At 45.6% G+C, this 26,465-nt stretch overlaps 1 protein-coding gene across 3 annotated transcripts in view; it reads left to right on the top strand.

The window, feature by feature from the left end:
- The first annotated feature begins 1,192 nt into the window (after positions 1–1,192).
- The window catches only part of LOC108303614 (cytochrome b5), a 36,787-nt gene continuing 11,514 nt past the window's right edge, over positions 1,193–26,465 (top strand). Inside the window, exon 1 of one of the 3 annotated variants that reach the window (XM_017527545.2) lies at positions 1,193–1,457. In XM_017527545.2, coding sequence (XP_017383034.1) covers positions 1,329–1,457 — 129 coding nt within the window. In that variant the 5' untranslated portion in view covers positions 1,193–1,328. Of the gene's footprint in view, positions 1,458–8,884; positions 9,087–26,465 lie in introns of those variants that run through there. The other 2 variants (XM_017527543.2, XM_017527544.2) reach the window with 2 other exon arrangements.

The following is a 26,465-nucleotide window of genomic DNA, read 5'->3' as shown; positions in this document are numbered from 1 at the left end:
CCTTCTTAACACTACTTAACCTTTAGAAATATCTCTGAATAACAAAGTGTTACACTTGGAAATGTTTGCTTGACATGGAAAAGCAATGGATCATTTTGGAATACTTAAAAAATATGTGTGTGTGGGTTTTCTTTTTTCTGGGTAGGTATGCATTCCTATGGAGGAGATAAGCAGGGGGAAAGGGAGCTCACATTCATCAGACACCTAGTACGTATAGGAGCCTTCTGAGTCCCTAGAAGGATGGATGACCCCACATGTGTAACCTCTCATGTTGTTCCTTTTGGAATTAACTAACATTGCTCAAAAGGACTAAATAAAATATCAAATTTTAACATACTGGATTTTTTTTTCTCTTCTTTTCCTCCTTCAAATATTTGTAGCTCTTTATATGTGGTATTTCCCTTGTGTCACAAGGGAAAGAGGGTGCCCTTTGGGGAGGTTCTCTTCCAGGCTCCTAGAAAACAATCTGATTTACCTTGAACGTACATAGCCTGTACGTATACAGCATGGCCTTGCCGTGTCATTGGATAACTGCAGAGAAACTACTTCAGAGCCACAGAAATAATTTGGACACTTTTACTTTTTATGGAAAAGATGAATTCCCTGGATTTTTTTCCTGTGAGGATGAGGCATTCCAAAGCCCCAGCGAGGTCAGGCAGAGTTCGTCGTTTATTTTTGGTGGGCAGCGCATCTGCTTCCAGAGGTGAGTTGCGAAACCGTTTTCTAGCGCGCACGAGGCTTTCATCTCTCTGGTGCCTGCGAACGGCTCCCCGAGACGCCCCCTTAATGGACTTGGACACAGCTACTTTTGTTACAAATTAACTTCTGGGACTCAGGCTGCCGCGATTAGGAAAGTCTCGCGATTCGCGGCCGAGGTCACTACCCTCACAAGAATGTACTCTGCACCGGGCCCATCGATGCCCGCTGGTGCCCCTCGCCCTCTCGCACGCAAGGACGCCTCCGACCTTCCACCTCTGCCCTAGCCCCCTTTTGTACGTGGAGTCCCGTGGCGGCCTTCGCGCGCTGCGGCAGCCGGGATATTGTGATGGGCACCTCCGGCAGCCAATTAACATCCCCACGCTGGGCGGGACCACGCTTGGGCTGGCCGAGAGTGGGGGGGGGGTCGGCCCTAGGCGGGGACTTTTGAGTGACAAAGATGCTGGCCAACCCTCGGAGGTCCTTCTATGGCGCCCCGCCCCTGAGCCGGCCGCCCAGCCCTTGGTGCGGTGACCGGCGCGGGGAATGTCCCGGGTGGAGCTGGCCGAGTCGCCCGTTCTGCTCCACCCGACGCTGCTGTGTGTGCTGGGCCTGGCTCGCGGCGCACAGAGATGGCCGAGCAGTCTGACGAGCCCGTGAAGTACTACACTCTCGAGGAGATTAAGAAGCACAACCACAGCAAGAGCACCTGGCTGATCCTGCACCACAAGGTGTACGATTTGACCAAATTTCTGGAAGAGGTGAGTTGGTGATGAGCGGTTTGGGGCGCAGGGAGCGTGGGCCGGGTTTGGGGGTTCCCTGGCATGACCTGTCGTTCGCGGACCGGAGTCCGCACACGTACGCCTGGGCGACCCCCCGAGTTCGCTCACTTGCCTGTACACACCTGGGAGCCCTCCCCGAGTCCGCTTACCTGCGCGTGTACCCCTGGCAGCGCCCCTCCGAGTCCGCACACCTGCGCGTACGCACCTGGGAGCGCTCCCTGAATCCGCACACCGGCGCACGCAGTGTCCCTGGGAGCGCCCGGGATCGGCGGCATCCTCGCAGCATGGGCCGAGGGCGCACTGGGCAGGAGCCGGCGCCCGGGCCCTGCGGCGGTGCTGGAGCGTCTTACCGGGAGAGCGCGCAGCTACGCCGGGGTTTTAAAGGATCCCTTTCACCGTCGGGTTTGAATAGAAGGGTGTCCATCCAGGACCGGCGGCATTCCCGGAGTGGCGGGCTGGAGACCACCCACCCCGAGAGCCGCGGATCCTGCCTGAGGGGACCTCGAGTGCGGAGGTCGGGTGTGGTCCGAGCCCTCGCTTCCCCTGGCACCCACGGGCCAACCTTGCGGTCCATGCCCACTCGCGTTCGCATTCACCTGGAGGAGGGCAGGTGTTAATTAACCTCTGCCAGTCACGCTTTGGCAGCCAGGTGTAGTGCTTGACTCCTGAGACCGCGGGGTGTGTGGCTCAAGCAAGTCCAGAGGACAAGGCCAGGCAGAGTAACGCACGTTCTGCTTTGGGGCTCGCCCCTCGCAGCTTTGGAAGGTGTAAAATGACGTCGTTAACTTAAAGGAAGACATTCCTTTGATAAGATTTTTGCTTTCATTATAATTTTTGCCGCACACACTAAGGCGTTTTTGGTTATTGTCTTAGACCCTCTGGAAGTGTTTTACCACTTTGTGGGAGTCTGAATCATAAATCTTAACAGGTACACAAGCCCCTCTCCCAGTAATGAGAAAGTTTAATGATGGGAATTTTTTACATAGTGGGGAAGCAGGGAGACAGAGGCCTGGTCTGAGCTGGATCACAGTTTACATCAGAGGACTTTGGTTTTGCAGAAAATATTAAAATCAAAAGGCCTGTTTTAAAAAATAAGGCTGGGCCAAGTACCTGGCTCACACCTGTAATCACAGCACTTTGGGAGGCCGAGGCAGGCGGATCGTTTGAGTCTAGGAGTTCGAGACCAGCCTGACCAACATGGCGAAGCGCCTAACCCCCAAAACACAAAAATTAGCCACGTGTGGTGGCGCACACCTGTAGTCAGGAGGATCCCTTGAACCTGGGAGGCGGAGGTTGCAGTGAGCCAAGATCACGCCACTGCACTCTAGCTTGGGCAACACAGTGAGACCCTGTCTCTAAATAAATACAACTACATAAAAAATACGGCTGGAGTTGATATTTATTGGTAAGATATTTCGATCCTGTTTCCATTTAGTTAGGAGGGGCTTATGTTAGGGAATCAGCTGACCTGCCCTCTCCCTCCTGCCCAGCTGTAGATCCTGCCAGATGACATCAGTTATCATTGATTCTAAATGTCTACCTACAACCCATGGTATATGTAATTGTGGAATTTTAAGATACAATGTGTGCTTTGTCTATTCATGTCTATAAAAAAAAGTAACATTTATAAGAGAATATTAGGATTTTTATATTATGAACTTTTTCTTTTCTTCTTGTTTACTCCTAAAAGGAGATTTTTCAACCTTGGCACTGTTGGCATTTTGGGCCAGCTGATCTTTGTTGTGCTGTCTGTCCTGGTCATTGCAGGATGTTGAGCTGCCTCCCTGCCTTCTACTCACTAGATGACTGGATGACTGATACCACCACCTCTCCTTTTTTTTTTGTTTTTTTTAATACAGTTTCGCTCTTGTTGCCCAGGCTAGAGTGCGATGGTGCAGTCTCCGCTCACTGTAACCTCTGCCTCTTGGGTTCAAGCAATTCTCCTGCCTCAGCCTCCCAAGTAGCTGGGATTACAGGCACCCACCAGCATGGCCAGCTAATTTTGTATTTTTAGTAGAGACGTGGTTTCACCATGTTGGCCAGGCTGTTCTTGAACTCCTGACCTCTGGTGATCCACTCGCCTTGGCCTCCCAAAGTGCTGGGATTACAGGTGTGAGTCACCGCCTCCCCTATCTCCTACCAGCCCTACTTCTCCTATTTATAGCAACCAGAAATGTCTCCAGATATTGTCAGAGGTCCCCTAGGGCATATAATCTCTTCTTGAGAATTACTGAGGTTATTGTACATGACTTTTAGGGGTAGATTTTCAGAAGGAGATAGTAAGGAAGAGAAGATTATTGTTAAAATGTACTTGAAACCATTTACTTTCACATTTCATTCCCGTGAGTCAGGAAAGGAGGGATTGTGCACAAATTTTCTGAGAAAAGCTGAGAGATAAGAAGTTCTTGAGTAAGTAAATTCGCTGAAAACAAATTCCTTTATTCTTAAAGATTTTGTGGAGACTGCATTTCAAATAAAATGAACAGGAAGGTAGCTAACCCCCTGAATGAAGAGGAGGATGGCCTGAGTGAGGAGGCTAGGGTCTGGGAGAAACGAGGGAGTTAGGTTTTGGTCCTGCTGAGTCTAGGCCGTTGGAGGGATTTTCAGGCGTCGGGAGAACTACACGCCTTCTGCCTCCACTGTCTGCCAGCCTGTGGTTCTGGGAAAACGCACGTGGAACTTAGAACAAGCAAGGCCTCCGGATTCGACCTTTTATGGACATGTCTTTATTATTTGCTTTGACTTTCTGTGACCATCTCTTCTTACTGCATGTACTAGTCATTGGCTTCCCAGCCCCCAGCAAGGCCTTTGGGAGCCTCTCTCTGGGTTCGCCCCAGGATTCCTTGCCGGCGACTTCCTGCGTTCCTGGGGTTACCTCTCAAATAAGCTCACATCTCCTCACTCAGAGGTCTTCAGCACGCTGCTCTGCCAGGTGGTTTTACTTCTTCCTACATTCCTCTCATTTCCATTGTTTTATGAGGCCAGTCTGTTTGTCTTATACCTACTTTTAAAACAGAAATGAGTACAGAATGTCTCTGTCTCTCTTCCCCGCTTGCCAGGTCCTCTTTCCTGTCTTCTGTTGTTGAAAGGCTCCGGAATTTCATGAAGCCTTTGCGTGGCAACTTAAAAATATTTCATCTCACCTAATTTACCTAAATATGAAAGATTTCTCTTCCCCTCCTAATTCTCAAGTGAACTTTCAGTCATTATGGGCTAGACTGTTTACTCTAAGTTCCCACATCTGTGTGGACAAGATTTCTCATGGCTGAATATTTCCCCTTCTTGTAGAGTATCCTAGAATGATGTACACGTCTGCGTTCATGTTGAGAAGGTATGCGGTGCGGTGGTGGCAGGATCCTGCGCTGCTGGCTGGTACAAGCCAAGAACTCAGGTTGAAGCTCAGTTGTGCAACCTGTGCTCCGACCTCCTGGAATAATGGCCTCTAAAGCTGTTTTTGTTCAGGAGGAGGGGTAGAAACCTAAGAGGGAAGACTGGCTGATTATTAACGGCAATCTACATAGCAGCAGGTGCTTAGTCACTGTCTGATACTTAAAAGATTTTGAGCTTTATTGCCTACATATTTTGAACTAGATTTTTTTTTCTCAATCCTGAGTTCTAGTTTTTGAGCTTATATTTGTGAAATTGAGTCTTTGCTTGATCATAGAACTTTAAAGGACAGTTATTTGAAATGAAAACAGGCATTTAGGGCCAGGGGAAAAATGTTTGCTTTTCCCTTTCTGTGATTTGGGCAGCAGCATTTATTCAGTTTTTAAAAGAGCTGTGGAAGGGAGAAAAAAGGTATCCTGTAATTAATAAGTTACATTAGCTGTTGCTTTTGGTTCAAATCAGTGGGTGTTTAATTTGTGAAACAGATATTGTCCTGGAAAAGTTTATAAAGCAGGATGTCTTTTTGTCAAGTTGTCTCTTCTCCCTTTGCATCATAAAAACGGAATCTTGTTTCTATGGAGCATTTTCTAGTGATCCTGGGATTCTGATAGTCTTGGACCTGAGCCTTAGATGTTTTTACAGCATTCTGCCTCGTAGAAGCTGTTGGCTCCTGACTCACTTTGATTTTTGGAGTCTTAAGAGTGTCCTTTCTAGCAGGTTTTGTTGTAGGGACTTGCTGTTTGCTATTTTCCGTTGAACATGGCTGCCTACATTGCATAGTCCTTGTTAAAGCTGCCATATTTAGGGAGAAAATACAAAATGCCTTTGCTTTTTACAAAAAAATTTGATTATATTTTGAATCTCTTGCAACAGGCTGCAATTGGAAAATGTGTCTTTGAAGTATATAAAATGGGAACATTATTATTATTATTTAATATATACTGTTAGGTAAATAAAACTTAGAAATTCTGAAGTTCATAGGCGGAAACTACAAAGGTATCGTTGGTAGTGTTGGTGGCTTAGGCATCTTGGGTAAAGTGATAGCAAAACCACATCTTAGAACGCCACCTGGGGCATGTGAACCCATGGGTCTTTTATATATTTCTACATATATCTCTTTATTTTTTGATAACCTGCTGCTACTTTTGAAAAGAGGTTCCAAGAGGCAACTTCGTTTTGAAACAGCAAAGAAACAGCGAATTAACTTTTGCTTTTTGATTATCTTTAAGGTGGATGAAAATTATAAATAAGGAAGGGAGAACACAGGCAGGCCAGCTTTGGTAAATCAAGGAATAAATAATACGCTCAATTCTACTTAATGTGAATATCTGGTATTCTGAAAAGTCCTCCTGTGGAAGATGGCTGATAAGCGCCTTTGTAGTTGAGTGGAGTCCGAACAACCCGGGTCCCTCTGGGCACTCATGGGAAAGCACTGGGCTGGGGTTAGGAAACTGGACCTGGTTATAGACCTATCAAGGAGGTGACCCTGGGCAAGTCAAGTAGTTCAGTCACTTTGCTTGTTCCGAAGTGGGGACTACTCTGTCACTGGCATCTACATTGAGAGAAATAATATGTGTGAAAACATTGGAAAAAGTATGTAAAGAGAAGGCATTTAAATGACTATATTTTGATTGAATTAAAAATTTAAAATAAATTGTTATAATTTTTTATGTGGAGGGTACATCAGTGGGAACATATCTGAGAAATTATGTTAGTAAACAAAATGATTCAAAATACAAATATTCACTTGAAATATGATTTTCCAGGAGTGTGTGCTTTGCATGATTGGAAATCATTCCATTTTGGGAGCTTTTAAATATAACTTTAAGGGGAAAATGATACATGATCATGTTAAGGAATTGGACAGTGTGGAAAACTGCAAAGAAGAAAATCAAAGCTGCCTGGAGCTCTGCTACCTGAAGGTGGCTGCATGAGCAGTTTGCACACTTGCCACGCAACGCCCTGCTTGTGGGTGTGCTTCACAGCCATGGATATGTGCTCTGCATCCTGCTCTGTAATCTGCCATTTTCCCGCTAAATAGATGTTGAGGGAGCAGTTCTGAGTTTTAGTAACTCCTGTTCCCAGGCTGCCTCCTGATTGGATAGAGGGATCCTAACCTACAGAATCCTCTCTCCTTGCTCTGTTGCCCAGGCTGGAGTGCAGTGGTGCGATCTCAGCTCACTGCAGCCTCAGTCTTCAAGGCGCAAGCATTCTTCCCTCTTAAATAGCTGGGAACAGAGGTGTGAGCCACCATGTGCAGCTGATTTTTGTATTTTTTTGTAGAGATGGAGTCTTGTGTTGCCCAGGCTGGTCTCAAGCACCTGTGCTCAAGTGATCTGCCCCCTTTGGCCTCCCAAAGTGCTGGGATTACAGACATGAGCCACTCTACATTTTGTTGTGTGCTACCAGAGCACCCTGGGTGGTTTGTCCCATTGGGACTCTGAGGGCTGGCACAGCAGTGTGTGCATTTCTCAGTTCCTAGGAGCTGAGGAACTTGGTGGCACCTTACTTGTCTCGCTTCCTGAATTATTTGGCTGTGTATTTCTGTCAGAAGGGTAAATGTATGGAATAATTTTTTAGCACCTTTAGCTTGCAAATTCTCTTAAAAGTGCAGCTGTGGCGATAATACCTGTGTATTCTATGAAAGAATTTCATTGTCTGAAGGCTCAGAGCATCAGAAGAGTGATGGGAGGCCGCAGCTGACTACTAAGCTGAGTAGCAGGCTCAGAGCCATTCCCTACGTGTTAATCCAGTGCGCTTTCTTCCATGTGACTCTTGGACCTAGTTTTCTTGGGAACATAGTCTTGAGTGTAGGTAGTAACTGGATAACTATAGTAACAGAGAAACTGTCATTTCTCTGTTCAGTGCCTCTTCAGAATTCTAACATGGGGACCGGGAGGGTGAGCTGAAGACTGGGTGGGGACATCTCAGTTCTTGCTGTTGAATAGAATCTGGCCTGTGCTGCCTGTTGGCTTAGGGAGAGCTGACATCTCTGTGGCTGGTGGCTAGAAGTTGCTTTTTTACATCTGTAGAATTGTGTCTCTAGACAGGCCCATGCCAAAATGATGTCATGTGAACCAGCACTGATGCTGGGGAGGCTCTGGAGGGTGCAGAGGATAAGGGATGCGGACTTTGGGGAAGGGTAGGGTGATTAATAGCCTCTAGGCTCAGTTAAGGGTCCCCTCTGCCTGGCTGGTGGGCACGGGAGCCTGTTTGAAATGGAATCACTTGAACTCTTCTGTAGCTGAAGGCCTTGGGAATATCCGTTTCTAGCTTGATTCTTTTAGTGCCTGCTATTGTTTGTTCTTGGCAGACCTATTCATCAAGCTTTGTGCAGCTGTGTCCAGAATTAGCTGGGTCGAAAAATATATTCAGCCTTCTTTCCCTCTTCTCAGAAAGTGTTAAGTAAATGCTATTCTTTAATCCTCCCATCCTCAGCAGTCCCTAGTGAGCTAATAAGAAAAGTGATAGCAGTGGACATTGGCTCTATGTTTATGGACATAGAGTGTTTTTTGCACATAAAAGCTTTGTGTTTTTGCTTTTATTTATTTATTTTTTTTGAGCTGGAGTTTTGCTTTTGTCCAGGCTGGAGTTCAATGGTGCAATCTCCGCTCACTACAACCTTCCACCTACTGGGTTCAAGCGATTCTTTTTCCTCAGCCTCTGAAGTAGCTGGGATTACAGGCATGCGCCACCATGGTGACTAATTTTGTATTTTCAGTAGAGATGGGGTTTCATCATGTTGGTCAGGTTGATCTCGAACTCCTGATCTCAGGTGATCCACCAGCCTTGGCCTCCCAAAGTGCTGAGATTACAGGTGTGAGCCACTGTGCCTGGCCTGTGCTTTTAACCTTCAAAACAACCCTGTGGGATTGGTGGTGACAGTGTCCTCCCTTTTAAAGGTTAGATAGTGTGGCTTAGGGAGATTTTGCAACTTGCTCAGCAAGTCCCATAGCCAATAAGGAGCAAAGGCAGGGCTTCAATCCAGGCTGTGGGCGCTGCGGCCCAGTGTCTTCAGTGCTGAGTCTGCTGCTGAGGCTTGAGACCCAAGGAGTACCGAAGAGAACTAGTATAGCTTTGAAAGCAAAAGTCCATCCCACTGATAGAGTTGCTGTCATTTGCTGGAGACTTCCATCACTGAGGAATTCTCTCTAGGAACCAGGGAGAAAGCAAAGGGAATTTGTGATGCAAAGATCTGAACAAAGTCAAAACCCTTGGAAGGTTAATGGGCAAAAATCTGCTTTTCTTTCCATCTGTTGTCAGTTTACTATGTTGCCTTCTAGGAGGTGAAGGAAACAGCCATTCTTGTTTCTTGTAGAGGAGTTTTTAAATAGAGTCGGGTGGAGTCTGTACGGTCTCTGTTCCTGACCTGGATGCTGCTGTCACCAGGCAGGGGCTGAAGCATTGGTGTGGTTTTGGTTAGGAAGCTGATCGCTTACTCGTGTGGTGGGTGGGTGTGACGAGGCCAGTGTTGTTTTGGAAAAGGCCTCTTAAATGACTGCCCTGGGAGGTATTGATTAAATGGAAATCAGAGGAGGTTCCTGCTCTGATAAATTCTAATTCTAATAACTAATCTCTCCCCCACCCCTTCTGGGTCCACATTCCCTCTGCATTTGCCATGTAGTTGGCTGCAGGGTGTTAGAACATCTTTCTCCTCCAAGCTGAGAGCAGATGCCCTGGCATGGCCTCTTTTGTGTCTTTGCCACCTCTCATGGTGGCCCCTGGACAGGAAATTCTCAGTATTTCATTAGTTCCATCAAATGGGTGGCGGTTTTATGAGTTTTCAGCTTGAGTAATATATGCTATTTATTGCATTAAAAAGTGAGATTTCTAGAAGAAACGCACCAAAAAAGCCTTTATCTTTTGGAAACAGATTGTCATTTCTCCGTTCAGTTCCTTTCAATGGCCTCCTGTTGCATTGAGAATAAAATCTTATCTCTTTGCCCTGGTTTAGAAAGCTCTGAGTGATCAGACCCTTACCTACCTCCCCCACCTCAGCAGATAACACACCCCTCCCTGCTAATGCCCACACCTGATCACATTGACCCTCTCTCTGCTTCTCAAACAAGCCAAACTTGTTTCTGCCTTAAAACCTTTGCCCTGGTTTCTCCTCAGTCCCGTTTAGGTCTCAGCACAGTGTCCCATCCTGTTTTGTGCCTCTGCTCACAGTTAGACCAACCGGTTGTGATACGCTGCCTGTCTGTCTACTGCGTTCTCCACGCGATGAGGGCTCCTGCTTGCCTGGCTGCTGTGCACCCGGCCCCTGTCGGGTGCCAGGAAGTGACTCTTGCCGGGATGGAAAAGGAGAGCCTGGTGGAGGAACAGACACAAGCCCCTGTTCTGTGACTATCTTATTTTTTCTCCCTTTCTCCACACACGGCACATACGCGTGTGATTCTTCTTACTCTGTAGACCTTGGCCTGAGATTTTGGCCCTGAGGATTGCGCACTTAGAAGCTAGTGGGAATTTATTGTGAAAGTCTGGATTGTGACATTGTCTCAGAGCTTAGAACACAAGGCATAGAGGAAGGCTCCCATGAAGTCACTAGAAAGAAAGGGGAGAATTAAAGGGAAGGGAGCACATTTGTCTGCATTTTCCAATCTCTTCCTGCCTGAGCCCACCTGAGATCCAGTTCCCCTTCTCCTCACAGAAGTCCCCTAAGTCACCTGCTGATCCTTGGAGGATGATTCCAGGTATAAACCAGGCCCCTAGGGGCCTACACCCTGCTGGATTATGCTCATTAGTGTTCCTGCTGTTTTTTTTCTCCTCTCCTACAAAGCACACACTCCCTTCTCCCCTGAAAAACACACACACAGACATACACACACACACACACACACAAATACACACTCTCTTCTGCAAAGCGCACAGAGTCCCTTCTCCCCTGAAACACACACACACACACACACACACACACACCACACACACACACACACACACGGCCTCCCTTGACTCTCCTGCCCTCTCCAGGATTTTTTCTGCTCCCCTATGTAGTAGAACCCTCTGAAAGGGTTAGGCTGGGATTCCAGTCCACCTCCTCCGTTCCCTTTTATACCACACCTGCTCACTGCAAGGGCTGTGGTTGCCAAGGTCTCCCGAGGTGCCTTGTCAGTTCTCAGTTCTCAACACAGTGGCTCAGCAGACTCTGACGTGGATGCTTGCCCCCTTGGGTTGCCGTTTCCTCCTCCCTCCACCTTCTGTCTCCTTTTCTGAATCTCTGGTTTGACCTCCTTATTGGAGGGTTCCCTGGGGCCTGGGCTTTTCCACTTTGGCAGGCTTACACAGTAGCATGGCTGTAATGTGCTAATGACATCCTGGCCAGAAAGACCTCTGTCTTGAACTGGTTCTTGTATCCCTGAGGCCAGGCTTCTCACCACAAAGTGTGAAACACTTCCTGTCCCACACTTGCTCCCTCACACATCCCATCTCAGCAGATGGCAGTTCCATCCTCCCAGTTGTTCAGGCCCAAATCCTAGGGGTCGTACTCCTCTCTTCTCTTGTTCTCATCTTCACATCCAGTCCACCAGGATGTTCTGTGGGCTTAACTTTCATAATGTCAGAATCTCACCATTCTTTACCATCTCTGATGCTGTTCTCCTGGTTGGTCTCCTCCTGCCCCCAACAGCATATTCTCGCCATAACAGAGTGATATTTTTGAAGTCAGATCGGGTCAGTATACTGTTTAAGCCCTTCAAGGGCTGATCACACTGCCCAATTTTAGAACTTAGGATTTGGCTGCAGTTGTAAGGAAAGTGTAGTTCTGGCAGAGAGACAACGTGCATATGTCCATGCAGCAGAATAGAGAGGCCAGAGATGGACTCACACAAAGATTTCTACCTCATTGTTGACAGAAATGGAAAAGCAATTTGATGGAGGAAGGATAGCCTTTTCAGCACATAATTCTGGAACAACTGGACATCAATATCCAAAAATATAAACCTTGACATAAACTTCACATCTTAAGCCAAAATTAACTCAGAATGAATCACAGATCATAAACTTTTTTTTTTTTTTTGAGACATGGTCTCACTCAGTCACTCAGGCTAGAGTGCAGTGGTGTGATCATGGTTCACTGCAGCCTTCACCACCTGGACTCAGGTGATTCTCCAACCTCAGCCTCCCAAGTAGCTGGGGCTACAGGCATGCACCACCATGTCCAGCTTATATATATATATATATTTTTTTTTTTTTTTGGTAGAGATGGGGTTTTGCCATGTTGTCCAGGCCATCTCAAACTTCTCAGGCTCAAGTGGCCTACCTGCCTTGGCCTTCCAAAATGCTGGAATTACAGGCATGAGCCACTGTACCTGGCCGAAATGTAAAACTTTTTAAAGTGACTTAGGATGAGGCAAAGAATTCCTAGACATAGTTGAAGCGTGATCCATTTTCCATTCTTTGCACTGGAAGGTTTTTCTCCCCAAATAACTTATGGCTTCCTGCCTCACCTCCTTTAAGTACTCACTCGCTATCACCTCGTGTCCTGACCACTGTATTTAAACCTGGACGTTACCCCAGCCCCTGCACTCCTGAGCCCAGGTACGCTGCTGAGTTTTCCCCCTGTAGCGTGTATAACATACGGTGTTTATTAGTTTATTACTCATTTATTAGTTATTGCTTGTCTGTGTCCTTCCACTAGAAACGTATGCTCTGTGAATGCAGGACTTTTTCTCTTTTATGCTCTGATAAATCCAGGTCTTAGAACAATGCTGGCACATAGAAAGGATTAAATAAGTATTTTTTGATTGAATGAAGAATGAAAAGTTTATCAGTATTAGCAAACTGATACGGAATGGCTGTTGGGTGAGATTTAATCATTTTCTGCTACCTTGTTTTATCTCCTTTGTTTCACCTGCATGTTTCCACCAGTTTATCATGATTAATACTAAACACAAAAGGAAGGAGAGGCCTAGTTATTTGGTATGGAGAGGGAAAAACAAAACAAAAGAGAGAGATGGGTACATGCCACTGTTAGTCCTCCTTTCTTTCCACCTCTGGGCTCAGCGTAGGCTATTCTGTTATCTCATCTTTTGTATTTATTTATTTTTGAGATGGGGTCTCACTCTGTCCAGGCTGGAGTGACTGGTGTGATCTTGGCTCTCTGCCTCCTGGGTTCAAGCACTTATCCCTGTCTCAGCCTCCCGAGTAGCTGGGATTATAGGTGCCCAACACCTCGCCTGGCTAATTTTTGTATTTTTTAGCAGAGATGGAGTTTTGCCATGTTGGCCAGGCTGGTCTTGAACTCCTGACCTCAGGTGATCCGCCCACCTTGGACTCCCAAAGTGCTGGGTTTATAGGCGTGAGCCACTGCACCTGACCTTATCTCATCTTTTGGCCATTCCAGCTCAAGACAGATCATAGTTAGAGTAACAGCTTCTCTTAAGTCATCACTCGTCTACCACTGGGCCCCCAGTTTGGGTGGCTTGTGTATTCCTCTAAGGACATTGGGTTGCATTGGGTTATAAAGCAGGAGGTATGCTGTGGCAGCTCTGGGCCTGGCAGGTCTGGCGCCACAGCGCCCTCCCGCTTTGTCCCTCAGAAGCAGGCCTGGCCCTGGCCCTTCCCTGTCCCCCAAGGTCATTGTGTCAAAATTGGTGGCTTATGTACCCTTCAGAGATTAGAGGAAGAGTTAGGTCTCCAGTCAGCACACCTGCTTTATTTTACCCAATGAGACAAGTGTGGTAATGGTAGAAGTTAAAATATTGGTCAGGGCATAGTGACCAAAATTTGGTTCACGGTACATTTTAGACCAAATATTTACTATTTCAGTTCTAAAAGTAATTAAAAATTTTGTTTCTCTTTTTCAAGAAGAGGAAATTATAACAGCATTCTGCAAGATTATTGCCAGCTCCTAGGCTGTCTGAAAGACCTATCTGCCCTTGGCCTAACTAACTTTTAAGAACTATCTTATGTACAAATGTCTATTATTATTGTCATAGGATGTTTCTATGAATGCATGCCCTTTGGTTCTGTGGTTCAGTAGCATCCGGCCAGTTGATTAAATCCATAGAAACCTTTTAAAGAAGGAGAGGGGATGAGAAGGGGGTCCCTTGGTTTTGGTGAAGAAGGAGAGGTGGTGAGAAGGGGGTCCCTTGGGTTTGGTGAAGAAGGAGAGGTGGTGAGAAGGGGGTCCCTTGGGTTTGGTGCTGGAATTGGCCTTCAGCACTTTCCAAAGGCCAGGAACAGTGCCAGGGACTATACACTGTCTCCGTGGCAATATAAAATGGGGATGGGGAAGAAAGGAAAGTGAATTGATCTTTCTCAAACGTCTCTTACTTGCCAAAGAGGCTACTAATGAATTATATCACATAATCTTGCAGGTGGGTAGCTGCCAGATGGACTGTGCCTGAGGGACGCAGAATCATCTGGACTTAGAACCCTGTTAGCAGATCTCAGGGAAGTGGCTCTTCTCTCAGTACACACAGCGTTAAGAGACCCGGTGTGGAGTCAGGCGGCCTTTGTTCATTCCCCAGGGCCTCCCCTAATGGGCTCTGTCACCTGGTGCTGCTTCTCCATCTGTAAAGTGGGGTAGTAATGGTAATGCCTGCCTCTTGGGCTTGTGAGCTTTGGAAGGGTCCACACAAGTACTCAGAACACTTCCCTGTACACGGTGAGCATTTGTTAAACGTTACCCACTGATGTTTGTCATTATTTGTCCCTAGACTTTTTCGCTAGCTGCTAGAGTGGAAAGGAGAGAAATTGAAGGCATTTGTTCAGGCTCTGAAATGCAGAGATCTTTGGCAAAAACTCCAGGTGCTCTCTTCCAGTCTGGCCTTTCTGGGTTAATTTCTCACTGGAGACCCAAGCCGTCACCCGAGCCATGTAAAGTTACCCCCGTATCCTCCATGACACCATTGTGTTCTGCCTCAGAGCCTCCATGTGTCTGTGTCCTGGGCTTGGGATGCCTCTCCTTGCTCACCTCGCAAACTCCTGCTGAAATGTTCACATGCAGTTCGAGCATTGCCTCCTGAGTGACCCCTCCTGGGTCCTTTCTCTGCCTCACACTCCTGGGAGAGTTAATCCCTCCATCTTTTGTGCCATAACTCCCACACCTGGTGCTTGCCACATCTAGCTATTTGTCTACATGTCAGTTTCCTTATTAGATTCTAACTTCTTGAGGGTGGGACCATGACTTTGCCATTTTGGTAGCAACAGAGCATGGCTTGGCATTTATCAGATGTTTGAATGAGTTTGTGGGTCCCATAGGCAAGCTGGGTGACTGCCGGAGGGGCCTCTTTAGTTTCATGCCGTGACCTTCGAGGTGAAATGGGAAGTAATTCCAACAATGCTTGTGAGGATGAATATGAAGTGCCAAGTCTGTGCCCCATGCAGACGCCGGCCCCTCAACAGAGTCCAGAATGGAGCAGGACAGAAGTCTCATAAATTCAAATCAACTTTGAGGCCACCACACTTTGCCATCTTAGAAAAACAGCATCCAGAAATGGTAGGAAACATTTGGTCAGACCATCTTGTTATCTTATTCTAAATCTTGCATCAATTGTTCATTCTCCAAAGTCTTTTGAATTGTTTTCATTTTTGGGTTAACTATTGCAGATAAGCTCTTTAAATACTTTTTTTTTTTTTTTGCCTAGTCATTGTTTATGGACAATCTCTTTACTCCACCTTTTTTGGCAGTGTTAAGTGTTTGGAATGAAAGATCCTGTTTAAAACTCCAGCATTGATGGACTTTGGTCACATAGCGTTGCTTTTAGGTGAAAAGGGTTTTTTTCTGGTTGTCGTTGACTTTTTGCTTGGTTATGCAGACCCTTGGAAGGCATGACTTTGACGTGCTGCAGATTGTCATATTGTAGTGTCACTCTGCATATGCTTTGACTGTTTAATAGGGACAACCTTGTAGTCAGGTGGAGCCCTGACAGAAGGTGGTGTTTGTGTGTGCGTGTGTGTGTGTTTGTCTTCTGAATCTTTTGTACTTGCTAAGGCCCAGAAAGGCAAGGCAAATGACAACATTTCCTGAAGTTTAGACGTGTGTGGAATTTTCTCCCAAATTCTCAAAAGGGAAATTTATGAAGAAAATTTATTTTTAAGACATCTTTTTATATTTAAAGACACTTTATTCAGAAATGTAGAAATGGTCATTTTATTTGCATGTTCAGGAAAAAAGGTGGGGCAAGCTGAACTCTCAAAGTCAGAAAGCAGGGTTCCTGTCCCACCTCCCTCCTGAGCTATCAGTGTGGCACTGGGCTTCTTTCTCTGCGTCCCATGTTCTCCATCTGACAATTTAGTTTGTTGGTTTTCTGAAGGTCCTTTGCAACTCTGAGCCTCTGGGATTTTTCACCTTCACTCCACTGCATTGAGTCAAGATCTCTAGCTCAGTTGCCTGCTTTTGATGCCGGGCTCACAGAGCAGGTGGAGGTTAGTGGACTGTGCAGGAAGCTGAGGGGAGTTAAGTATTAAGGCTGGGTGGGTGGAGGGGGAGACGGGGTTGGAGAAGCCTCCAGGCTGGTCAGATCCCGGTACTGCGCTGGTGTTGGGGTGCCTGGTCTGCGCACCACGGAGTCCTACCAGCCTGCCCTTCTCTGTGGTGATGGTTCCTCCAGCATGTTCTTCAAGCCTTTCCTTCTCAGCTTCTTCATCTTATCTGTTCTGTTGATCCACATCCTAACTATTCTAAAGGGGCCAAGGTTATTTTTTAATAGCTCCCAGTTTTCCAGACTCTGCTGTGTTCAGGCAGCAATTCAGATGCCCCTTCATGTTCCTCTTGGTGTTTGGTGCATGTCAAGCCCTGACTGGTAGAAAGCTTCTCAAGGCTTGCAACTGTGTATTCGTGCGTTTCAGGTGCTTCTGCATGTTCAGGTCATGTTTCTTGACTAAATGATTGCTGTAGTAATTAGGATTGGGCTCAGGAGATCACCTAATAACTGGCTTAAGCAGGATAGGAATTTATTTGCCCTCAGGAAGTGAGCTTTGCGTCCAGAACTGTGCGATAGCTGCATCCCGCTCCCTTCTGGCCAGTCCTGGGACAGCCGTCATCCAGGTGCTCAGAAACAGCGTCTCCACTCCAGGCAGTGGGATTAAGGAAGGGATGAAGAGAGGGCACAGGAGGTCTACCGCTCTGGAGGGAAGACTTCTGGAAGCGGCTTCCATTCCATGAGCCAGAGTTTAACCACATGGGATACGCAGCTGCAGGGAGGCTGGGTAGTATCTCTAACATCTTTCTTTAGTGGCCGTTCCCAGCTCAGAGTTTTAAGTATTAAGGAGGAAAGGAGAAACAAACGTTGGAGCAATAAGCAGTCCCCCTCCCCCTCCCCCTTCCCCTCCCCCTTCCTTCCTCCCCCCAACTGATTTGTTCAGCTGAGGCACCTCCTGTGCTGCATAGGTGTTGAAGCTTACTGAGAAGTTCCAGAGGCATTTGATTTGGCTGCAGAAATTCACCACCATAGGTTTTTGAGGAGGGTACAAGAAATGGTCAAAACAGTGTTTAAGGATGAGATCCCAGCAGCAATATACACAAGGGACAAGAGTGCGTTAGGGATCCGAGTGAGGAAGACCAACTGGCCGCTGCAGTGAGAGGCCCACCCTAGTTTCCTTTACAGGAACAGAAGCCTCTGCTGTTGACTGAGTCAGACTGTTAACCTTTGACTTTGAGGTTTTATAACTTGCTTTTCCAAGGCCACTATAATGTAGCAATTTTAGGAGTTAAGGACAGCACTAAATACAAATATTATGGTGTGTCAAGCTAAAGGCAGTCATTTGATCCAACTATTTGTGTTAAAGAGGAATATAGCTGGCAAAGATAATTCCAAAAATGTCGTATATACCCATTTTTACTTTCTGAGTAAAGTAAGCAACTATAAAATGGCCCTAGAAACAACAGGAATGAAGAATGGAGCTGGTAATTGTTTTCACCTGGTGACTAGCTTCTGACTAAGAGACAGGTATAGACTGCATATTGAAACCTAGAGTACTGAGTTTCCTAGCAGCGTTTTCTTTCTCCTTAAGATTATTGCCTTCACACTAAGTATTTATTAAAATCATCTGTATTGAGTAGCATCTAAATTTATTTAATCTTGCCAGTTTTTATAGATCCATTATTAGTGTACACTCTTAAGTAGAAAATATAATTTTCTTGCAGTTTTAAAAATCCTATATACTGTGGAATCTCTAATAATACATTTATTTTATTTAGCATTTCTCTTTGGCCTCATTCTAAAAAGAAAGGGAAACATCACTCATGTATATTTTCTCATTCTTGGCCTCTTAACATACAAAGTCATCCCAAGATCATGTCTGCATTGATTGTACTTATTTTACAGCTGACTTGTGACATATTTGCACTATTGTGCTTTTCTAAAGCATCTTCTGTTACTTTACTCTTCTTTTCATTTTAATTGGACTCCTTATTTTCATTTGGAAGCAGGCACGTGTGCACCATCTCACTGCTACTTATTACCGAAGTAGAGAGCATTTGGGAGCTGGAGAATGGCATGCAGATGAAGGCAGCCTTCTAGGGACTGGCTGTGCCATGTGAACAATTGTGGGTGTGCCATCCATGGGGCATGCCAGCATTGCCCAGAAGGTTTGATGAGGTTCCTTTTTGTATCACCTTGGGTGGAAACCACTGAGCTCTCTGGTGTTAAGCAGGCCACGTGTCTTCTCAGTGAGGTTCTTACAACATAATTATGAAGGAAGACGGTTGTCCCTGAGGGAGCTGTGAGTGAAGAGCTGACCCTGAGGGCCTTGCCATCTCTGCTGCAGGAAGAATCCAGGAGCAGGTGAACACCGCCTGCACAGAGTGTCTTTCAGTTTAAAGTAAATCCTTACTGCTGGAGTATATTAAGAAAGAGGCAGGACTGGGGCCATAGCTAGGCTGGCTTCGGCTTTGTAGGTGATGAGCTATATGTTGGCCATCAGCTTTAAGTGTGTTGATTTTTCACAGCAGGTCACTCAACAGTGTTTATCTGAAAATACTGGCTTGGCACCATTAATTAAGGATGAAATGAAAAGCTGCTTCTGTTCGTTAGCATTGTCCAAAGGACTGCGCTTAATTCATTATGGATATTTGGTGCCCAGTGAAGAATAATTTACCAAGTTTGTGAAAACAGTATTTTCTTCCTTTTTAAACTCTTTTGTTTATTAGGAAACCAGGGCTGAACCTCTTAGATCATTGAATACTGCAGAGGTGCAGGAAGTGCCGTTCATTGGGATAACTTGCGTTAGGCAGAGGGGTCACCTTACCCTCTAGTCGATCACTCGGCACACAGGGGCTTCTTCCCTTGACTGTCCTCCTAGCTAAGACGACCTGGCCTTTCCTTGAAGTTACTGATGCCGTTCAGCTAACACTTCACTTTCTGCCATATTTGCATTCCTTTCATTTTTGTGTGTAGGTATTTGGTGGACCCTTGACCTTGTTGAATCCTCAGCTTTACAAGTACAATTACAACTGTGTTTCTCACATTACGTAAAGTGTAACGGAAAAGGTTAAGACACCAGATTGTTAGTGATGGTAAAAACAAGGACTAAAGCCACACAACTCTTTTTTCTTTTTTTGAGACAGAGCCTCGCTTTTGTCACCCAGGATGGAGTGCAGTGGCGCAGTCTCTGCTCACTGCAACCACTGTCTCCTGAATTCAAGCAGCTCTCCTGCCTCAGCCTTCCAAATAGCTGAGATTACAGGCACCTGTCAGCATACCTGGCTAGTATTTTTATATTTTTAGTAGAGATGGGGTTTCCCCATGTTGGCCAGGCTGGTCTGGAACTCCTGACCTCAGGTGATCCGCACACCTTGGCCTCCCAAAGTGTTGGGATTACAGGAATGAGCCACTGCACCCGGATACCATAAAACTCTTAATTTATATTAAATTAATGTAAGTAAAAGAAACTCTATTGTGCAACCCTTTTTTGCCTTGTCATTATCCAGACGGGAACTTGTTCACTTTACCTCTTTATGCCTCAGGGTGGGCAAGATGGTGAAACAGGTCAAGCTTGATCCTAAAACCTGCCGCAGCATCATAGAAGACTCATTTGGTCCTTGGCCATCTTCATCTTTTATGTTGGCCTCTCCTTGCATGAGTCAGTTGGCAGCAGCACATTCTGCCAGAGTAGTTCCGTTTGTGCCAAACTCTTGTTCTGGAGATGGTTTGCACACAAGGTGACTACAGTTAATGTATTGTTGAAGATTGCTGGGAAAATACATCTTAAGTGTTCTTGACACACACACATACACAAAAGATAAGTACCTGAGGTGATGGACATGGTGATTAGCTTGATTGAATCATTTCACAATGTATATGTGTATCGAAGTTTCACACCGTATACCTTACGTATATATAATTTTTATTTCTCAGGTATACCTTGATCGATCTGGGAACATTATTAAAAATTTAAAAAGATGAGGTGAGAATCATCAAACTGCACTGTGGGATGAGGGTTGGAGAGCCAGAGAGGTACCTGTGGTAGCCACAGGGCTCATTCATTCCTACCCTCAGGGAAGGTCACTCAAGACCACACTTCAGTGATATTTCAGTTACTGCGAGTTTAGGACCCACTAGGTCATTTGTAGATCATCAGAACTATGAGGCTATCTCAGGGAAGGCCAGAAGTCTCTTCTGTGCTCTTTCTTTATCCCCAAATGAACTGCATGCTTCTTCAAGATTGGATCACACTGATTTTTCGTGTACTTTTTCTGTCCCACACAATGCCTTGCACATAGTAGGCAGTAAAATATTCTGATGAACTGAATCAGACAGCAGTTAAGTACAGAATCACATGATTTGAATGGGAAGAACTGTTATAGCTCAGGAAAAGTGAGTGCTATGAACTGCAGGAGTTGGAATGAGAGGGAAAGTTCCCATCAGCTGCTGAACTGGTTATATATAATAGTTACAAAACCAATGTGTAATGAATGATCTTCATATATTTATCCAACAAATACTTATGGATATTGAACTAAGAGTTAGAGAAACAGTGATGAACAAGACAGATCCGTGAATCTTAGAAACAAGTTGATATGAATTGTAGCTGTCACTAGGTATGCTCCAGGGAGTAGCTCTAGGACCTCCCTAGATACCAAACCCTGAGGGTGCTCAAGTCCCTGATATAGAATGATGTAGTTATTTGCATATAAGCTATGCACATCCTCCTGAGTATTTTAAATCCAGATGACTTACAGTACCTATTAATGCAATGTAAATGTTAGATAAACAGTTATTATACTGTATTATTTAGAAAGTATTGACAAGAAGCCTGTTCCTGTTCAGTACAGAAGCAGTTTTTTTCCTGGGTATTTTCCATCCCATGGTTGGTGGAATCTACAGATAAGGAACCCATGGATATGGAGGGCTGACAATAATTGTAGGTAGTGACAAGTACTGAGAGGAAAATAAAGCAGTAAAAGATAATAGTGTGGGGACACAGGCAGGCTGCTTTAATGAATTATTTAGCTTAATGAATAAATGACAGTGTCTTGCTTTGTTGCTCAGGCTGGAGTGCAATTATGCAATTATAGCACTGCAAGCTTGAACTTCTTGCCTCAGGCAGTCCTCCCACATTGGTCTCCCAAAGTGTTGGGATTACAGGCGTGAGCCACCACACCCAGGCAGGCTACTTTAGATAGGAAAAGCAGGGGAGGACTCTGAGGTGTTGACATTTGAGCAGCGCATAAGTGAGATGACGGATGAAATCTGATAAAGTTCTGGGAGACCAGCATCCCAAGCAGAAGGCAGATGTCAGGTTCTGAGATGGGGACCGAGTGTGGCCAGCTTGAGGGCTGTGTGGCCATACCCATGAGCAAGGGCCTTGCAGGACATGGCAAAGACTGGATGTTTGTTAACAGCAGTGGGAACCTGTCACCATTGGAATATCACTGAAGGCGTCTGTTTCATCTCTGAAACTCCCCTACTTTACCTGTTACCTCTGTGCCGCCATGACTGCCACTCCCTAGACTACGCCAGCATGATCCCTTTCCCAGGGTACTGTAATCAGCTTCTAAAAGTCTTCATGGCATGATGATCTCAGGGAGTTGATAGAGAACATGGGAGGCCAGCTAGGTGACAATTGCTGTTGTCCCTGTTGTCTAGCCAGGTGGTTTGATTCTCAGTCTGTTTTGAAGGTTGCCAACTGGATTGGCTGTTGGAGGAGATTAAGAAAGAAAGGAATAAAGCTTGATATCTAGGCTTTTGGCTGCAGCAACTGGGTGTGTGGTGGCAGCATTTACCGAAAATGGAAAGACTGGGAGTGTATTTTGGGGGAGAAAGTGTGAGACATGCAGTTTGGTCCTGTTACAATGGGATGTGCGTTAACTATGGAGTGAAGGGGCTGAGCGTGGGAGGGGCCTGAGCTCTTCCACTGCTTTCCTTGGCTGACAGATGATATTCTAAGCAGGAAGACTTGATAAGATCACCAGGAGAGGCAACACAGTTGGAGGAGGGGTGGGGGCCAGGGACTGAGCCCCAGGGTGCTCCTGTGTTCAGACTTGTGTATGATCAGGAGACTGTGGTGGCCGAGAAGGTTGGAAGAACACTAGCAGAGCCTGTTCTTCTGGAAGTCAAGTAAAGAAGCCAGTTCAAGGAGAAGAGAACCACTGTGCCAATTTCTGCTGTGAACTTTTATGTGTGAACCATATAAAGCCATGGAGTATTAGGAGCTGGGAGCCGACATTACGTTTACAATGCAGGGATGAACTGTGTCTTCCCGAAAGTCCCTTATTATTGGGTAGGGGTATGGCAGTTAATGTCTTCTGAATTTAGACTGTGCCGACCTTCAATCTTTTAAAGCATATTTCCTGTTTGTTTTCCCATAGCTAACCTTTAAAGTATAGGTGTAAAAAGTGAAAGGCATTTCCATTGTATTTGTATTCCCTGGGTCATACCTGGGGATTTTCATATGCTGTTGAGAACAAAGTATATCTGGGTAACTTACAAAGTAGAGATTTCACAAAAGTATGTGGGAGGTATTAGGAGCCACAAGATACGTGGGCACGCTGAGCACGTTTCAGTAACTGGTTCACGCCTAAACTTGGTCTCTGTCCCCGACACCTGTTCTCAGCATTTGGCTCCATCTTCCATTTAGTTGTGCAAACCAAACATTGGCTCCCATGGTGCCTCCTGTCTCGCCCACCATCCTCGCTGTCTGGAAGCCCTCTTGTGCACGCTGCCTCACGCTGTGCACACCCTTGCACCCGCAGCTGCCCCCACCTTACCCTCTGGAATGGCTGTGGAGAACAGCTTTCCCTCTCTTGCCCTTTTGTCTGCTGTCTACTCTGAAGCCTGGGTTATATTTTACAATTCAGTCTGATTGTGTTACCTCCCCCACTTAGGTCCTTACCATGGCCTCTCATTGCTCAGAGGACAAAGACCAGAATCCTTGGAGAGGCCCAGAAGCAGTGCAGGGCCTGGCCCCATCACACCCCTGCCTGGCTGTCTCCTTCCCTGGGGCCTGATTGGGCCTTCTCTCACAGGTCCTGAACTTGCCGCGCCCCGCCCCTGCGATGCCTTCCCCATGCACCCCTTGGCCCTTGTTGACTGCAGCTCCTGGCTTGTGGGACAGCTCAGCAGGGCCCATCCTGATCCGTTTGTGCAGGACATTTACTTTCCCTTGCTGTTGCATACTCATAGTTATTCATGTTTCATCTCTCTCAGGCTGTGAACTCCCTGAGGGCGGGAGCCTTGGCTATCTTGGCTGTGGCTGCCACATGGAGACCTTCACCTGTGTTTACAGAGTGAATTAACTCAAGTGCAGAATAACAGAAACAAATGGAAATCTTCCTCTGGAAAGATGGAAGACTGTTGGGGGCAGCTCACGTGGAAGCGGCTTTGCATCTCCATCCCATCCCCACTTCTGGGTCCCCCTTACCCTCAGCGCAACATCCTCTCCCCACCTTTCTCACGCTCTCTGGGCTCTGCAGCTGGTCACTGCAGCCACAGTGTCGTGGGAGTGGAGGCTTAGCAAGGAGTGCGTTATGGAGGACAGATTTCTGCCACAGACTTCACCAAAGTGGAACCATAGCTTCCATTTGGCTCAGGCTCTTTGGGAGAATTTGACGTCTTTTGTTACCTCTAAACTTACCTATGTGTAACCACACATTTTGATCTTTTCCTTAAATCTTTTAGATAATTATCAGATAATTTTACTTACCTGTTATTCTACCACTTTCTACCTTGCCTTTTCTTCAGGCCACCCCCAAGCGCTATAACCTGCCTAAAGGTTAGAACATAAACCACTTCCACACGTTGATCTCTGGGCATAACCCAGATGGCACAAACACCAGCATACCCAGTTTTCCTTTGTCACTTCAGAATGCTGACAGGCAGAGAAGAGCATTTTCTTTAGTCTGAAAATGTGATGTGTGCTTATTAAAACTGCTGCGTGTATTTGCTAACAAGAGTAAGATTGACAAGATTAATTGACAAGTTTCAAAATATGATTTAGATTCAGTTTACTTGGCTAAGTGTCTCTCTCCATAATACATATATTTCAAGGAAAATATTAGATATTACAAAAGGTCACCCTTATCTTTTACTATATTATCAAGATGAGCTGTTTTTTCCAAATATCAATTTTTAGTCTGTAATTTTCCTACTAGTTATTAAGACAGACCTTTAGGATAGAGTGAAAACATTTTAATGTCAGTTTATTCTAAGCTATGTTTTTTTTCTTAGTTTTTAAAATCTACTTTAAAATTTTACATGAGTTGTCAGTGAAACCAATATAATCCAAGATAGTTCTCTTTCTCTCTTTTTTTTTTGTCTTTGGAAAATTGCCCCTCAAATGGTTTAGGCAAAGTAAAAACCAGAGGTAGGTGGGTAGATTCATACATACCTATCCCTCGGTGCTGTTCTTGCTCAGAAATGGAGGTGAGGAGTTGCCCTTGTACTTGTGTTTCACATTAAGACTGTTGAATTACCCCATGAAATCAAACGTTTATTTTCTCAATTTTAGCACTTTAAAGATGAGAATTCTGTATCTAAAAACTTGTCTGTGATTCCGTTTTTTTTTTCTTTTTCTTTTTCTTTTTTTTTTTGAGATGGAGTCTTGTTCTGTCATGCCCAGGCTGGAGTGCAGTGGCGCAGTCTCAGCTCGCTGCAATCTCTACCTCCCAGGCTCAAGTGATTCTCCTGCCTCAGCCTCCCGAGTAGCTGAGCTGGGACTACAGGCATGTGCCACCACACCTGGCTAGTTTTTTGTATCTTTAGTAGAGACAGGGTTTCACCATGTCAGCCGGGATGGTCTCCATCTCCTGACCTTGTGATCTGCCCGCCTCAGCCTCCCAAAGTGCTGGGATTACAGGCATGAGCCACCATGCCCTGCTGTTTGTGATTCTTTATAAAGGTCCAGATCTATGTTTTTAACCTCACTTGATGTCTTCCTTTGAACATCGGCTGTCCCTGGAAAATAATGATTGACTCTGGGAGATTTGTCTCCACTGACATATCCTCGACAGGAATCAAAAGTTCCAGCAGCTCCTGAGTGAAGCCGTCCCCATGCAAGTAACAGCAGCCTGTGAGTTTACATAGTTGTGGGTGCTGCCTGAATCGTTTTCTATCTCGCCTTGTGGCTTCTCTGCTGCTCGGTAGGAGAATGGAAGTGCCCAACCTTACACAGACTTTTCCAGAATCAACAAAACCATGCTTTTATTGCTGCAGCCTTGGAGATGAATCCAGAAGCTTCGGGTTGGCTTTGAGTTAGCCACTCTGTTGCCTGCACATATAGCATGCGTTCCCATGCCTGTTTTAGGTGGACTTTTATCTAAATGGCCCCTGTAGAAGACATTTCAGTAACTTGGGGAATGCCTACACAATGTAACATCGGGTAGCCGTGTCAAAGCCATGTTGAGGAATAATACTTAGTGACTGACGTGGTTTGGATGTGTTCCCTCCAAACCTCATGCTGAAATGGCCTCCAGCATTGGAGGTGGGGCTAGCAGGCATGTTTGGGTCATTGGGGGGGACCCCTTATGAATGGCTTAGTGCCATCCTGGCAGTAGTGAGTGACTTCTCACTGTTAGTTGAGCTGGTTGTTTGAAAGAGCCTGGGACCACCTCCTCTCTCGGCATGAGATGCACGGACTTCCCCGTGCCTTCCCCTGTACGTATAAGCTTCCCGAGGTCTCACCAGAGGCTGAGCAGATGATGGTGCCATGCTGATACAGGCTGCAGAACTGAGAGCCAAATTAATCTCTTTTTTCTTTGTAAATGATCCAGTCTCAGGTATTTCTTTATCACAGCAGCGCAATACAAAACAGACTACAATCGTGACACTGGAAAGTATTTAATAAAAATGCTGGGTAATATTTATTGAGCATAAATTATGTGCCAGACACATATGTTAACATATTTCATCCTCAAAAACTATATAAGTATTTCCCCAAGTTCACAGAGTGAGTGGTAACCACTAGGCAACCCTGCCTCTCTACCATGTATTATCTCCTTTTTTATTTACTAAACAATTCATAAGATAGTGATCACAGTTTCTAGTAAACATTATTCATACCTCTGTGTGTGTGTGTGTGTGTGTGTGTGTGTCTGTCTAGCACTCTCTGGAGGCCAGATGATAGGTGATTTAAATTTTTTTCATTGTATTTCCAATTTTTCTGCAACATAGATGGATAAATGTTACAAAAGAAAAAGAAGAACAGATTTCCTTAGCA

This window comes from Cebus imitator, unplaced genomic scaffold (assembly GCF_001604975.1).
Source record: "Cebus imitator isolate Cc_AM_T3 unplaced genomic scaffold, Cebus_imitator-1.0 Scaffold49, whole genome shotgun sequence".
NCBI lineage: Eukaryota > Metazoa > Chordata > Mammalia > Primates > Cebidae > Cebus > Cebus imitator.
This window is presented reverse-complemented; position numbering and strand designations above follow the sequence as displayed.